The 15,456-nt window shown below is 35.1% G+C and overlaps 1 protein-coding gene across 4 annotated transcripts in view; it reads right to left on the bottom strand.

The window, feature by feature from the left end:
* Positions 1–15,456, bottom strand: part of LOC18444387 (cytochrome P450 97B2, chloroplastic) — a 61,747-nt gene that overhangs the window by 20,411 nt on the left and 25,880 nt on the right. For 2 of the 4 annotated variants that reach the window (XM_006854560.4, XM_020673772.2), the window contains 7 exons: positions 13,411–13,495; positions 10,071–10,309; positions 3,450–3,623; positions 1,867–1,914; positions 1,617–1,676; positions 1,327–1,413; positions 1,086–1,174 (listed from right to left, as the gene is read on the bottom strand). In XM_006854560.4, coding sequence (XP_006854622.2) covers positions 1,086–1,174; positions 1,327–1,413; positions 1,617–1,676; positions 1,867–1,914; positions 3,450–3,623; positions 10,071–10,309; positions 13,411–13,495 — 782 coding nt within the window. The remainder of the gene's footprint in view (positions 1–1,085; positions 1,175–1,326; positions 1,414–1,616; positions 1,677–1,866; positions 1,915–3,449; positions 3,624–10,070; positions 10,310–13,410; positions 13,496–15,456) is intronic. The other 2 variants (XM_020673771.2, XM_088852595.1) reach the window with 1 other exon arrangement.

Below are 15,456 nucleotides of genomic sequence, written 5' to 3'. Positions count from 1 at the left end.
ACAAGCTGGTTCCACAAATATCCACAAGCCTAATTATTTGCAACTTCCTCTAACAGTGTCCTTTCTTCATCGAGCTTTATAAGGATCCTAAGCTTTTATCCTCACACATCCAACTAAAATCTATCAAGGGATGTCAATCCCTTTCAGCCGCAAGATACAAAAGAAAAAACCTAGCAAACTAAACACCTATGGATGCTTACTAAGTTACAGCTTAGATCAGTACTGACCACTCATGGTAGTCCAATAAATTATAAATGTTTACTGCCGAATTTCCAGGACTAGGATGGATAGCCCTACCTAAGAAAGCTTCTTTCCCCTATCTTTATAGAGTAATACCTTTAACAAAATCCAAATTTTAGCCAAGCATCGTTATTCTGATATCCTCTTCCATCATCCCAATCACAAGTGGCTTACAAAAGGATAAAAATGTTGAATACTTGTATATACAACAACGAAGGACAAATGAAGATACAAGTCCCCCTCTGAGTACCAATTATACCTCATCAGATACCTCGAATCTTAGTCCTCATAAAAGTCTTCACTAGTTTTAAAGCATCCTTCAGCACCTCCATTTTTACCCAAAAAGTCCTCAAAATAAATTTCTCAAACTCTATATCTCAGAATTATGCCCTCTTCAATAGTGGTTTTTCATTAAGAAATCACAAGCCATAGTTTGATTTGACATGTTCAAGTATTTGATTCTTCCATCCCAAAATTCATCATAAAACAAAACCCACTCATTCTATTGCTTTAGGGATTACATGTTGAAAACAGACGCAAACGCTCCAAGATAACCTGAGGTCTCATGACAAGATAGAAGTTGAGGAATTATTTGACCAAAAAAGAAGTTTGGGAAGCTAGTAAGAGAGGTTTCTCAGGAATATATGAGAAAATGAAATCATGGAAAATATCCAATGTTTACTAGGTCCTTTAGGTAATGTTTCTAATTTGTAATATTCATTATACTTAGAAGTTTGCTGCAACTTTAAAAACAATAACATATGTTATATATAGTTTCAGTTCAAAGACAAAGGATTCCCAACAAGAAATGTAGGTTGGTTGATCTTCAAAGATTAGTCACCTACTCCAAATTCTTAAGACTTTCAAAATTCAATTCACTTGATTGAAGTACAGCATCAATCTCTGCTTGAGCCTTCCTCATTTTGGAGGGGTGCTGCATCGAAGCCACAAGAACTATTAGGAATAATATGCTAATAACCACAAAATAAGAAAAAATATATACAAGTGATTTTCAAGGCATATTGACATGCTTCACCAAAAAAAAATTAAAAAAAATTAAAATAACAAAAAGGGTTGGTTACACACATGCGCAAGTAGAAAGATTGTCCATGTAAGAACTGCTGACGTAGTTTCGTGTCCAGCAATGAGCAATGTCATCAGATCATCTCGAAGCTGTAGGGGAATGCTGGTTAGATTTAGTAAAAGATTACTTGTCCCAAAGTAAATGAAAACAAAACCATATAAGATAATAATCTGAGCACAGCATTAGAATTGCATTATGATGTTTAATCCCCTTTCAGAACTTAATTATTAACATATGTTAATCTTCATGCAACAAGGACTTCTATTCCTTTTACAAGGAATTCCCTTCTTACCTGGACATCATCAACATCCTCCCCCCTTACATCAACAAGGAACCTCAGTAAACTTGCATCCTGGTAACATAGTCCCAGAGTGAGAAGCTGGAAACTCCAATAAATTGTATAAAAAAAATTTTGCGCATCAATTTATTGACACAATGACAAACAAGAAATTTCAGTTGGACAGATTTTGTGCTCAAAATATGTACAAATAAGAGGAAATAGAAGAGTAACAAACGACTTTCCAAAAGAATGATAAACCTACCTTCAAAATACCATAATCTGTATCTTGAAGTTTTTTAACATCAGCTTCCTGTCATAATATAAAATAAAAAAGGTATAGGTAAATTAGTTTGAATTGAGAACCAATCTGGCATTTCTTGTCACATACAGCATCAACTAGAAAGCAAACATGATACAAAAGCAAGAAAAACAATATTCGGCTTTTGCAAGACAAATGATGGCACCTGACACATTTCAGAACAGAAACATATGCAAACATGTATTATCCAAAAACTAAGAGAATCAAATCATAAAATGTCAAACTTATACTATTCAAGCTCTATGCGTAGGACAAAAAAATGATGTGCCATCCAACAACATAGAGATGATGTGACAAATGGGCTGATAGAGGCCACTGATAGACACTAGCAGGATGCGCAAGAACAGAAGAATGTGGCGAATTCCCTTGAAGAGAGACAAAAATCTTGGTAACTTGCATACTTATGCCGAGAAAAGCTAAAATACAAGAAACCAAGACATATGCATGCCCATGCATTGCGGAAATTATTAATTCAAGTGCCCCAAAAATGAATATCATGATAATCATAAAAACGAAAGACAACACATTTCAACAGAAATGCCTAAATGGGAAGAGATGAGCATATAACAACACCCAGATTGCTGGAAGAATTCACCAGGAGAGACAAAATGCAAAATAAGCCTTGCACACGAAAACTAGCAAAAGGATATGATATTTCCCTAGTCACGTAGAGATAATCTTGGTAATGCTTAAATATAAAGCCACAGACCAATGTGGCACTATAATTTATTTTAAAGAAACGCTAGTCATCAGCAGCAGTATTATCCTTAAAACAGGTAATATCAAAGTCCAAGGACATGGTCACGCTAGTGGGATATTATTAGAGTTTCATGATCATCGATAGAACACTATGACTTAAGGAGTCAGATAATCATAGAACAAGGTGAACTATCATAATTTGATAGTTCAAAAAATAAAGAATATTTTCATCAGCATGCAGTATGCACATTATGTTCCAAGTTCTAAACAACATTTGCTAACACACATGCATATGCATGGAATGACATCCAACAAGTAAAGTGTACACTGCATCTGCACGTTTATGTATACACTGTGAGCTACACAACATAAAACAAATTTCTATAGCCACATACAAACATCATATAGAGTGAAAGCGCTTCCAAACATGAACATGCCAAAACCCACACTTGCAAAAACATCTATTTATGAATGATTTTCAGCATGCCTGTATGTATGTGGTTCCCAAAGGCAAATATGGATGCACAAATTACTCATAATCAAAACTATATAGGACATATTCAACTGTTAATATTTTGGGTGAAGAAAGAAACACATTCAAATAGTTGAAAATAACATTATATGCTAGTTACGAGCTGCCATAGATTGTGACTTGTTTGAATCAAGAATCTGTGCATTTAATAGTATATCACGACATGCATGTGCCCAGAAAAACATGAAAGATTAAAACTAAACTCAACAAAATACATGACAAAAATTCTCAACCACTAGAATTGAAGATGATTCTCTTTGGAAGGAACATACATAATCCTGATAAAATTGCTTACTTGTCTTGTTTCTTTCGCATTGGAGATAAGTGTATCAAGGCAATCATTGATAAGCTTGATGTCACTATGAAATTTTCTTTGGCGAGGAACTATGTATTTTGCAAAAGGAAGTTTCCAGTAAGCAACATAGAACGTTGATCTATGTTCAGCTTCAGACAGAGTACCATAAAGTGCCTACGAAATCACAAAATCTCCAACTTATGACTTTTTTGAAAGGTTATTTATGACATAAAAATTGCAAATAATGTTTTGTTTAGAAACTAATAAGTGGGGACATATACAAGCAAAAGCAGTTAAAATTCGTAGAGAAAGCAATTTCAACTACTTCAAATGATTCCATCTAGTATAGAAATATAATCTGGCAATATTCACTGCAACAGCAGTCCTGTATAGGCATATTTACACGTGCCGTAACATAAAAAGCATGCACTATATTAAGTTGCAAAGTTGTAAGTAACAAGTATCTATCAGTAACCAAAATGTTCTTAAGTATTATACCACAAATCAGGTATTATTGCTCGTATATAAGTCATCCAAGGAACAGCAAAAGCCACGATAAGAATTCTTCATTAGTGCCAATCAACAAGTATAAACATACTTACACTGAGGAAACGTAAAAAAATCATCTAATTGTGCAGCCTATTCTTGATCTACGCCATAATAACCAATATAAGGGAGATCCATGCCTAAAAATGCCAAGAAGACTTTATAGATCATAAAGAAGAATGTTTAATAAGTTCTCAAAATACTATGGAACAACATCCATGTGTAGCTCACCATCAAAACATGTGCTGGCCCTAGGAGAGTAAAACTCATGAAACTATAACCTCCCTCATTCCCACCCCAATGAATCAAAGTATAGTCTTCTCCAGCTGCCTTCAGATTTTGTACCTTATGTTACAAAGTTTACACATATTCTCGAGGCAAAATTGAACCTTCAACTTGACCTTCATCTTATCCCATCTTCTGAACTTTCCCTTTCCCCTAATTTCATGATTATGTTGACAATATTTTCACCACGTAGAAGCTGGACATCTCAACTTGGCTCAAAAGTTTGACTTCTCTCTCCTCTGGGACTTCTTACTAATCAAAATAACTTCAATGATTCAACCAGTTTAGAAATTCTTTTTATCTTCCATTTTCCAATCAATCTCTAAAATTTGAATGTGAATACCTCTTTTAGATTTCATTTCCCACCATATCAGTTATTTTGTAGAACATGTCGAATGCAAATCCTTGCAAAGTTGTCCCCTCTTATTCCGCTTGACAGACCTATCTGAATCTACTCTACTTTCATCATTGGAGATATCATTTTCTCCCCCGACAAAAAGATCCAAACCATTCATCACCCCTCTAACGCGATGAGAGCCACAATCACTCCCATTTTAGCAATTAAGCATAACCATAGTTGCAAGGAGCTTGGTTGAGGGGGTGGCTTTCCCCCTCAGAATCTTGCTCCGACGATCCCAGAGCTAGAGTCTGAACAGAGCTAATTTCTCGCATCGAGGGGGCTTGATCCCTATTTCGTAAGGATCCCAATCCCTGACAAAAAGGGATCATCATTGCTTTGGAAGGGGATCGCTACTCCACTCAAAATGGAGCATGACCATGGTCAGAAAGGATCTCGATACTAGGGAAGTTTCCAAGTTTTTGAATTTCGAAACCTGTCTTTGAATTTGTAGTATTTTTTTTTTTTTTATCTAAGTTATAGTTAACAACCACCTAAAGAAGATATTTGTTTCCTATTTTCATGGTTTTGGTTTGCCTAAGTGGTTAAAAACTAGCGAAGATACTTTGAATCGCCCAAGTTAACATGGAATTGAGGGGCTTTACAATCCTGGAATGTCCCGAAGGGAGAATTGCCAAGGTAGTCTTGAAGGGGGAATTACCAAGGTTTTCCTGAAACAGGCAGCTCTCATGCATATCGCCATATCTCATCTGGTTAGGGACTTAGCTGAGTTCTAGGTTCAATCCTTATCATGACTCTCGAATCTCATTTTTTTCAATATTTTATGGTCGTTTCAAACTATAAAGTTCTCATTGTGCACGTGTATATAATGCTAAAAAGTGGACAAATACATAACTCAAATTCATAAATCAATTTAAAAATAAAAATATATATTTGCATGTCTGTATGTATGCATCTATGTATCAAGCTGCTCCCAAGTGCTCTGAAGGTAAGGAACCCCTGCCATGGGTCACTGCCGAGCTCCCAATCCACTCAAGCTCATGTACCACTCCCACTCCACCTCCCAACAACTATAAGCATAACCAACTATGTAAGTTGTTGGAGTCACTCTTGCATCTTCTGAAACAAATCAAGAGTCATCGCTTTCCTACCCCTTCAGCCACGATTCTAAAAGGTGTGGCTCTGCGGAATTTAAGTCTACAAAATCAACGAAAATTCTTCTTTTCTTTATTAATGAAATGGAACTCCACTTACAAGTGCCACAATAAACTGATGTAAACAGAAAATAAACCCTAAATACAACCTAGGACCTTTTAATCATCCACTATGAATTTAAGTACAAAAAATGGTCCTGAAAATTCATAAAAATATGGAAATATGACTGAAAAATAAAGTAAACAGCCAGGAAGACTTACTTGATTGTGCCAAGGTTATCGCTACAGGACTTGGTACACCCCACACCCAACTCCCTAACTGATGACACATTTGAATCCTATTGGTCTTGCTGGAATTTCAGCGCCAGGAAGCTTCTCTAAGCAATATCTCATAATCTAGGGTTTTAGAGAGCATCAAAACACAATTAAGATTTGTAGGAATCCTTTTAGAACATCTAGGCATGCCTTAAAGGCACCTTCTTTTTTCTAGGTTGTCTGTGCCTCTCTATGTCCAAACCCTAACAAGGGATTTATTTTTATATGGCCTGCCACCCACTATTGACTATCGTATGGGTGCGTGCCTCTATAGGGAGAGACATAAGAGAAGAGAGAAGACTTAAGGCATGGAGGAGAGAGAGAGAGGGAGAAATAGGAGAGAAAGATAGGCATCACCTCTTTATATAGGCCCACAAGACCCCCACCTAGGGATGCCTTTCCAATGAGTCACCTTGACCACTATGAATGTAGGAAATCCATAAGGTGGGAAGGAAAAAAATCGAAGTCATCCGTCTCACAAATCAGCTATCATGATTTAAAGAGGAACATTATCCTCTTAATATTTGACTCACATCCACGTCTAGTCCAATTAGGATTAAAACAATTTGAAAACCTTAAAGAACTTATTTTATCATCTTTGAATTACTAGGAGGTCAAAATAATATAATTTTGGTCAAATCCTATTCCAACACATAATCTTTCTTTAAAAAGATTATCTTCAATTAACTTAAAAACATCTTTAATTAAAATATAATAAAACATAAGAGAGAAGGGGGGTGTGCCAACTCATTTGGGACATGTGGGCTCCCAAAGGCCCCACGCCCCAACTATGGGGGGTGCCCATCCTTATAAGAAATATATCCAAAATACCCTTTTAAGGAATTCTACAACAGAAAATGATTTAAAAATTTATAAAACAAAATTCCAAAAAATCACAGAAACATCTCTAATACTGAAAATAAAATATCTAGAAGTGGATCGGTACCAATGGGTCAAAATAAAGTGATTATAAGAGCACTCCACTCGACCAGATGACCATGACCCACATATGTCTTCTCAAACCAACCCAACGAGATTCATGGCCTACAGTCTCATGTAGGAGCTCATGACTGGCTCGTCAAAGTCGGCCAATAAACTATGGAACCATTGTCCACGAATTTTGATCACAGTTCTCCCCTTAAGAGCAAGTCCAGCACATGTCACTGCAGTGCAAAGGGGATTCTCTCAATGTACATGTACATGTATCCCTTTCAAGGCTGCTTCCCGGTAATGCAGTTGTCATATGTACATACTAATACAAAAGTTTGTTGACGATTTAGCCCTCGCTCTTACAGGCCTACATTCGCACATACGAGACCACACAGTTTTTTTGGCCCAAAAACCATCTTTAGTCATTTGTCAAACCTCAACAAGGGATGATCTATTGTAAACTCTATTTGATAATGCCACATGCACAAGGGTCAATGTTTTGGTCATGACCAGAGCCATAGACCGCCTAAACCTTGGTCAGTCAAATAATATACATTCCAAGTGAAGTGTATAATCCACTATAAATGTCTTTTTACATGATCTTGTGGCTTTTAAAAGCCACAAACCCCAACAGGTTCCCACCAACAACTCTTGCAGCCATCAATTGGAAGTATGAAATGCTCAAAGAAAAAGGAGACGTGAATAACCGCAAGGAATGAACTTGATGTGAATCAAAGGCAAGAGTAGTAACAAACAACAAAATATGCAAAAACTAATAGTATGTGTACTTAGCAATTTCTCAAAAAAAAAAATCCTTCAGTTTTCAACTTGAAAGCACACAAAATACCTTCAAATCCTTGCTGGAAAAAGGAGAACAGCAGTTCAATAGAAGGAAAACACAAGTCCTTGTGCACCAACTTATTGCGACAATGTTAGTGAGGTGATTCAGAGATTTAGGCTTCAACATCTTCAATTCTAATCTCTCAAACCCAAGCTAGTTGGAAGCCTTGCTCTCAAAGTAACCTTCCAAAACCAAAAGTTCTTTTTTTCGCCTGAGGTAGAGATTTTAAGCACCAAATGAAAGCTCTAGAGGTTCCTACAAAATTTTAGCCATCCATTTAGTCTAATCTCAACATTAAACCATAACTAGTTAATATCCTTCACATAAAATTAAATCACCAAAGTCCAAAATGGTCCCAAAGCGCTTTACACGCTAGAAAAATCCCAAAAGAGAAGGAATAAGAAAGTAGAGTTGCCCTTTCATGTTGCCAACCCAGTGTTTTTCCTTCTTTCTTTTCTTTTCCCCTTTGTTTCAATGACTCAACGCCTTTTTTTTTAGTCAATAATTGAACCCCACCTTATCAGTTCTAATGTTCTTTTTCTGCCCAAAAAAATGCAAAGATTTATGCAATTACTACCATTCCTCACTAGAACAAGAATAAGAAACCTGTTCATAACATTGCAAACTCCACAATTGCAATGTAGGCACGATCTTTTGTTTCTCAATTCCCCTCTACAACTACAAATGAACTTCTCTGGGATAATAAATCTATCATACTAGAGAAATTTATTTCACTACCTGCCAATATGCTAAGTGACAAGTTAGTAAAACATCACCTGCATGATACCCAATTTATTTTTCTTTTTATAACCACATGGTGCAATGCCCAATGAACAATCATTCACTTCGAGAAAAATGGAATTGGTAGGCAAGCTCTAGAGCTTTGTCCTTATCTTTCACGACTAAAGTAGATTGGTACCTAAAGTATGGAATCCTATTTCCATTTCTTTTTTGGAAAGCTCTCGTCATCTTTTGCTTTTACATCACCAAAGATGTCAAAAGACCTTAGCTTCAGCTTCACAGTTTGACAAAAGGATGGCTATAATTTCCAAACTATTCCTAGGCCCACTTCATGTTCCTTGAGCAAAGTGAATCAAGTTACTGCATCATCAATTTGCAAAGATCAAAATAAAAGAAGTGTCATCAATTTGCAAAAAGTCAGAATGTCGGATAGAATTTTCAAACTATTCCTAAGCCCACTTCATGTTCCTTGAGCAAAGTCAATCAATTGACTGCATCATCAATTTGCAAAGATCAAAATAAAAGAAGTGTCATCAATTTGCAAAAATTCAAAATGTGCGATAGAATCAAGTCGTCGTCACCATCATCATCAAAGCCTTATCCCAACTATTTGAGGTCAGCTACACGAATCATTTTCTATCATTCCTCTCTGACAAGGGTCATACCCTCAATCAAGCCATAAGTCAGCACATCTCTTCTCACTACTTCCATCTATGTCCTTTAGAGCATTTCCCTCAATGTTTTAGAGCTTTCTACTTGAATCAAATCACCCCTCCTAACCAATGTTATTCTAGGTCGACACTACACATGACTAGACCACCTAATTCTATTTTCCCTCAATTTATCGCTTGTTAGAGCTACCCCCAAGTTCCTTGGAATGTATTCATTCGAATTCTATCCTTCTATGTCTTGCCACCCATCCATCTCAACATTCTCATCTCAGCTACACTCATGCTATGGATATGTTGTTTCTTGACCACCTAACATTCAGTCTCATAAAGCATGGTTGGTCTTATAGCCATCTTGTAGAACTTCTCCTTTAGTTTCATTGGCATTCAACGATCACAATAGACTCCAGAAGCGCATCCCCACTTCGTCCACCTAGCTCTAATTCTATAAGCTGCAATAGAATCAAGTAAATAAGATAAAAGGAGAGATTAATTGGTTGCTTCTATTATTATAGAATAAAGGACACTATTAATGGATAGTCATTCCAACGTGATACAAAATTACAATATCGTTGCCACTCTTGTACAGTGTTAAGATAATGTCCTAATATGCAAATATAAAATCCAACACATGAAATATCTAAAATAAAGAGTAAGAATCAAGCTGCCAAATGAAAAGTATAGGAACAAAAAATACAAACAGGCTTAGAATTCTTTAAAATTATATGCAGAATAGTTCCACTCAAAAAAACGAAGCAGATAGATACAAAACTGATGTACAACCTTGATAATCGGTGATTCTTTTGTTACCGATCTGAAGTCATAGTTGAACACGCCCAACCCAATAATATCAAGTGCTAAACTTGAAAACTCAGCTTCAAGATCCACTTCAATAAATTGCCCTTCAGACAAATTATCTCCATGAAACAACTCTTCAAACTTCACCATGGTGCGTCTTGTGCATCCTATGAATATTTTGATCATGGCCTCTAAGTACATAACATGAAAAGCAGGAGCAATAGCTGCAAGTATGATGAAGACCGCATTAAAAAAAGGTTTTTATTTTCCTTTTTTTTTTATTTGGTGGCGTCAGAAATGTTTTCTTCTACAAGCACAAAAGAAAAAATATAACCGGCCACAACAGAAAAACATGAATAAAGAATGTGAAGATTAGAATAAGCATATATACCAACACCAAATTTCTTGCAAAGTACAAAAAAACATTATGGAACAAATTTCAGTCCACAGAATCTTCTGCCAAAATCCATACTAATATGAATTTATACAGGCCATAGTGAAGCATGACACAGAGGACAGCATTAGAACAAGAGACAAAGGACTTCAAAGCGAGGCTAGAAAAGTAAATTAGAGATACTCGTCAGAATGCACCAAATATCTCATACTGCAATAAAGTACTCTAAGAAATTTTTATTCTCGTCAGTCATTCAAGTCTTATGAGAAAATTAGAGTTGTGCCAGGAATTGCTCTAGTTGCCTTGAAGATGGATCATTGCTCGCATGTAGTACAAAAGGCAACATGAAACCTCAGTATTCAAGGTCGTAGGTAGTATAACCTAATGAACAATGAGTAGTGATATCAGTTTGACATCCATCTAGAAATGGTAACGGGTTTAAAGGCCTCGTGAGCCATCTCTCGTTTACAAGATCATAGGATTTATGCTATGGTACATCTTGAAGAATTCAGTTATTGCCAAGAATGGTGGACAAAATGTGTGGCTATCAATGTAAAAGAATACAACATAAATGGCCACAATCAGATGTACGTAGCTTTATTCCAACTTTTTGGAATATGCAATTCAAGAATGTCAAATATGAATACAGTCACAAGATTAAGAAAAATGAAAATTAGAATTGAAGAAATAAAATGATCGACTGCATTTCATTCATAAACAAAAAAGACAAGCATTTTTCCATCTTCCTATCCAGGTAATCCCTTTCCAATCTCAAGTCATGCCCTAATTTCCTGTCACCATGGTTCTCTACAATGACTCTTCCACAAATGACTGATTACCGTTTAACATGATTCCTCCAATATTATCCTATGGAATGGGCAAAACTATTAAAGTTTTTTTTATCAGTCAGATTCTTGTGTTGATGGTTAACAAACCTATGGTTGTTCTCACTTCTCAGTGATAGTAAGTCAGCTCATGTAAAGCACGCATAATATCATGGGACTGCACCAGCCTAAATGCTACCAATTATTTGACATGCAATACTTGGGATCATTAACACCATGTGCCTGTTACTACCTCCATTCTTGCCTATTTAATTTACCTTGAACCAGGCAGCAGCTCCCTTCGGAAATCTCACGTGATCTTTTTACTTTTCAAAGAAGTGAGACAAACCTCAAAAACTGCACATCATGCTTGTTACTGCAATTCATTTCTTATCATCTCACCTGTTTTAAAGCTCCAACCAACAAGTTTTCAAATACTAGATAACTATTTTCTGATGACCAAAAAAGCTTTGCTTATGTTCTAGTGGATCTCTTGGCCATAAAGAAAATTGTTTGTTACATGCATTCACTTATTTTACCCTAACTAAACTTTCTGAAAAATGGCCGATATATTTCAAATACACTATGCAGTGACTCCTACGGTCTTGTCATCTCCCAAGAAATTTTCTTTATCTGCTCAAAGACTAATTACTGATGGTTATTGAGGAAGAGAGCACTAGAGCCTCAAAGCAACTTTGTCATGTAAAATAATACAAAGCTTCCCACAATCAGATGAACGGGCAAAGGCAAGAGTAGCTATTCTCCCTAGCAAAAGGACGATGGGCCTGGGAGGAGCATCCCCATTCCACATGTCCAAGAAAACTGCCTGATTAAAATTCCAAAGAAAAAAGCAGCATTCTTTTGAACTCTATCCATCAAACCTATGCTTCTCCACCCATCAGATAGTGGCTATTGAATATTACCCTTGGAGCAAAATCATGTTACAGGTTTTTGACAATGCTACAGATATAGGATTTGATTTTGTAAAATTCATCCCATTGTAATGAGCATAGGTGAACACAAAGATGGTGTAATGCTAATGAGCTGTATAAGTATGAATTGGTCATCACACCTAAGGACCCATGCAAAACCAGAAAGATAAAGTGTAAAATAGTAGGCAAAAATCGTTCATCATTTAAAAGTACATGGATACATTAATAACTACTCTATTGAAGATGGGACATGCATCTCATAAGAGTTGGAATGATCATGACCTCGCCCTCTAACTGAACATGAGATTTAAAGGGATAGAAGGGGACTCTGCCTACCCACTTACAACCACCATAACCATGAGTTCCCATTGTTAACATGCACAAAAGAAGAATGAAAAGAAAATAAACCACCATTTAGAAGAACAAATACCAAGAGAATGGTTAAGCTGGAACAGGACATCACTAATACCTAACTTATTCAAATAACAATTAAATACCAGTTTTTTTTCAAGTAATTTTGTACAGTTCTACTTATAAAAAGTAATATGCAGTAGAATTTGAAAAAGTTAGATTGGAGTATCCTACAGGCACAAAAGCACTGGAAGTAATTCCAAACAGACGCTCCTAGCCCCCCTATATTTTTTGATAACATAATTTCTCATACAGTTTTCACAAAATCTTTCGGAATAAAAACCATAACAATTAGAGTATATAAACCTATCAGACTTAAATTTTCAAAAGACTTTAAACGTTGTAGCTCATCAAAAATTCATAAAATTGAATTTTCGTATCAACATTTCTTGCAAGATGTCTTCATTATTACTAAACTTCCCCATCACTTGAGACATTCAACAATTCCATGACACTTAACGCTGATCCAATCAATTAGCAGTAGCTTGTGATCCAATCAATTAGCAGTAAAAGAACCACATTTTCTTGGACAAGGAGGAATAAAATAAATTTTGTTTAGAACCAACAGAAAATGAATATTCCAAACTAATATTTCGTAAATGTGATCTATGTATCAAATATATAGAAGCAATAAATCCACAGCTTTTGTGATATTGTAAAAAAATATTAGAACTTGGAAGAACAATCATTGTCCAGCCTAAGAAGTTTCATGTGCGATAACCTTTCCTCCAGTTGAGAAAACAGCAAACAAGAAAAAACAATACCTTTTCTCCTCTTCTTCCAAGTATCAAGATCAGCAGGTACAAGTCCCTTTCCCATTATTGGCTCCAAGATATCTGCAAGAATTCCCTGCATGTCACAATAACAAAACAAGTAAGGAACATGATACTTGGAAGTTGGCTATGCACGAACTCTGGAATTACATAATTACAAGAATACAAACCTCACAATAATACGAGGATATAAAATGCAAGTTTAATGAGCGGAAAGTATACAATTAAGACCATAGTACAAGGTGCTCACTAAGGTTTAAGAAAACGGACGGGTGACTCGAATCGTTAACACCTCTACCCGAGTCGGATAGGAGAAACGGTGGATAAGATCATAGAATCGGTAGAATTGATAATTTTTATCTCAAATTTTTTAAAAAAATCAATATAAATTTAAAAAATAATGTTTTTTTTAGTTTTTAAAAGAAATTAAAAGTAGTGCATTATGTACATTCATTACTTTGTAAAAATAAGTGAATACTTAGAATCCGAGACGTTATTTTCATGTTTAGATGTCGATTGTGTTAACCATTCATTTATATCAGTGACATTAATTTCAATGTTATGATATTAAAAAATCTTCAAAAAATATTTTTCCCCTAATAATTAGACAATAGCAATATTAAGAATTTTATAAAAGATTATTGCAATTTTTTGAAATCTAGTTTTTTTTGGGTTTTAGAAAAAAAGAGTGGTATTGCATTATAGTTTTTATTAGTTTATTGAAAATGCATGAGTACTAAAAACTTGTCTCCTAATGTAGTGTATGTTATCTATTAAATTAATTTTATAGTCAAATAAAATATAAAATGCAACTCATTACAATAAAAAGTATCTCTCTTACTCAAATTTACAGTGAAAAAAGAAGAAGTGTATAATAGCTTTGGACCTTTTGATTAATAGAGAGAAAACAAAGGTACGACCCTCAAAAAAACTAATTCTAATATGTAATAATTACTATAGACAAAAAATATAGAATTTAAAAAACTCAGATTTGTATTTATCTTTTAATAAAATTAAAATAAATAAATAAATTTATATTTAGAATATAGAATAGTAGATAAAGCAACTCGAAAATAATTATGAAGTGGGTGTAAGGATTAAAAGTGCCCTGTGAACTACTTTTTTTTTATAAAAAAATATCTCATGAGCTAGTATTATTTTTTCTGTTAAAATACCCAGTAAACTAGTATTAATATTTACTTTTTAAATGTGCCATAAACTAGTATTAGTTTTTTAGTTTTTAAATATCCCTATGAGTTAGTATTACTAACCCTATAATTCAGTGGTCGGACTTTATTTACCCCAACAAGTGTTTCTAATTTTTTGGACACTAAATTTAGATTTCCAATTTATTGAATAATGTGGAACAATTTATGCGGGAGAAAGAGAGGCAAACTAGAATAGTAAAGAAGGTTTGAATGGAAAATAAGCTTTTAGCGAGAGTTTACGGTGATGGGGAGAAGGGGATAAGGAAATATCATCCCACGTCGAAGCGGTGTAGGCTCAAGACTTCGTCTTAACCGATGAAGCAAGTATGTACAGTCACGCAAGAAGTACACAGATGTCTTGGATGACTTTTTGGCAGTAGTTTTACCACGTTTTTTTTAACAAAAAAAGAGTGTAAGTTAAAAGGTGGAAAATCACTTTTTGGTGGTAGTACACCACGTATCTTTTTTAAAGAGAAAAAAAAGTAGGTCAAAAGGTCGATAATATGACATCATCATTGTTGATGTGTCTAAAAAATGTCGGTCAAAAGGTGGAAAATGTGATGTCATGACTGATGATGTGTTTGATTAGTGATGTCACGGCACCGGTTCCTGATGTCATCAATCGATTTCATGAGATTTCTAGTAAAAAATAGCCGGATCCTATTTTGTAGATAGATAACGAATGGTCCGGCTGATACTCCATCTGGATCGGCCGATTTCGGATTGGATCACCAAGTTTTTAAACACTGATCTTGACCATTGGATGTATAATTACGTGACTGCAATTATTTTATTGATCAAGCTCAAACTTCAAAAGAAATTTTTTCGA

This window comes from Amborella trichopoda, chromosome 11 (genome assembly GCF_054954075.1).
Source record: "Amborella trichopoda isolate Santa Cruz 75 chromosome 11, AtrichopodaSantaCruz75HAP2 v2.0, whole genome shotgun sequence".
Taxonomy (NCBI): domain Eukaryota; kingdom Viridiplantae; phylum Streptophyta; class Magnoliopsida; order Amborellales; family Amborellaceae; genus Amborella; species Amborella trichopoda.
This window is presented reverse-complemented; position numbering and strand designations above follow the sequence as displayed.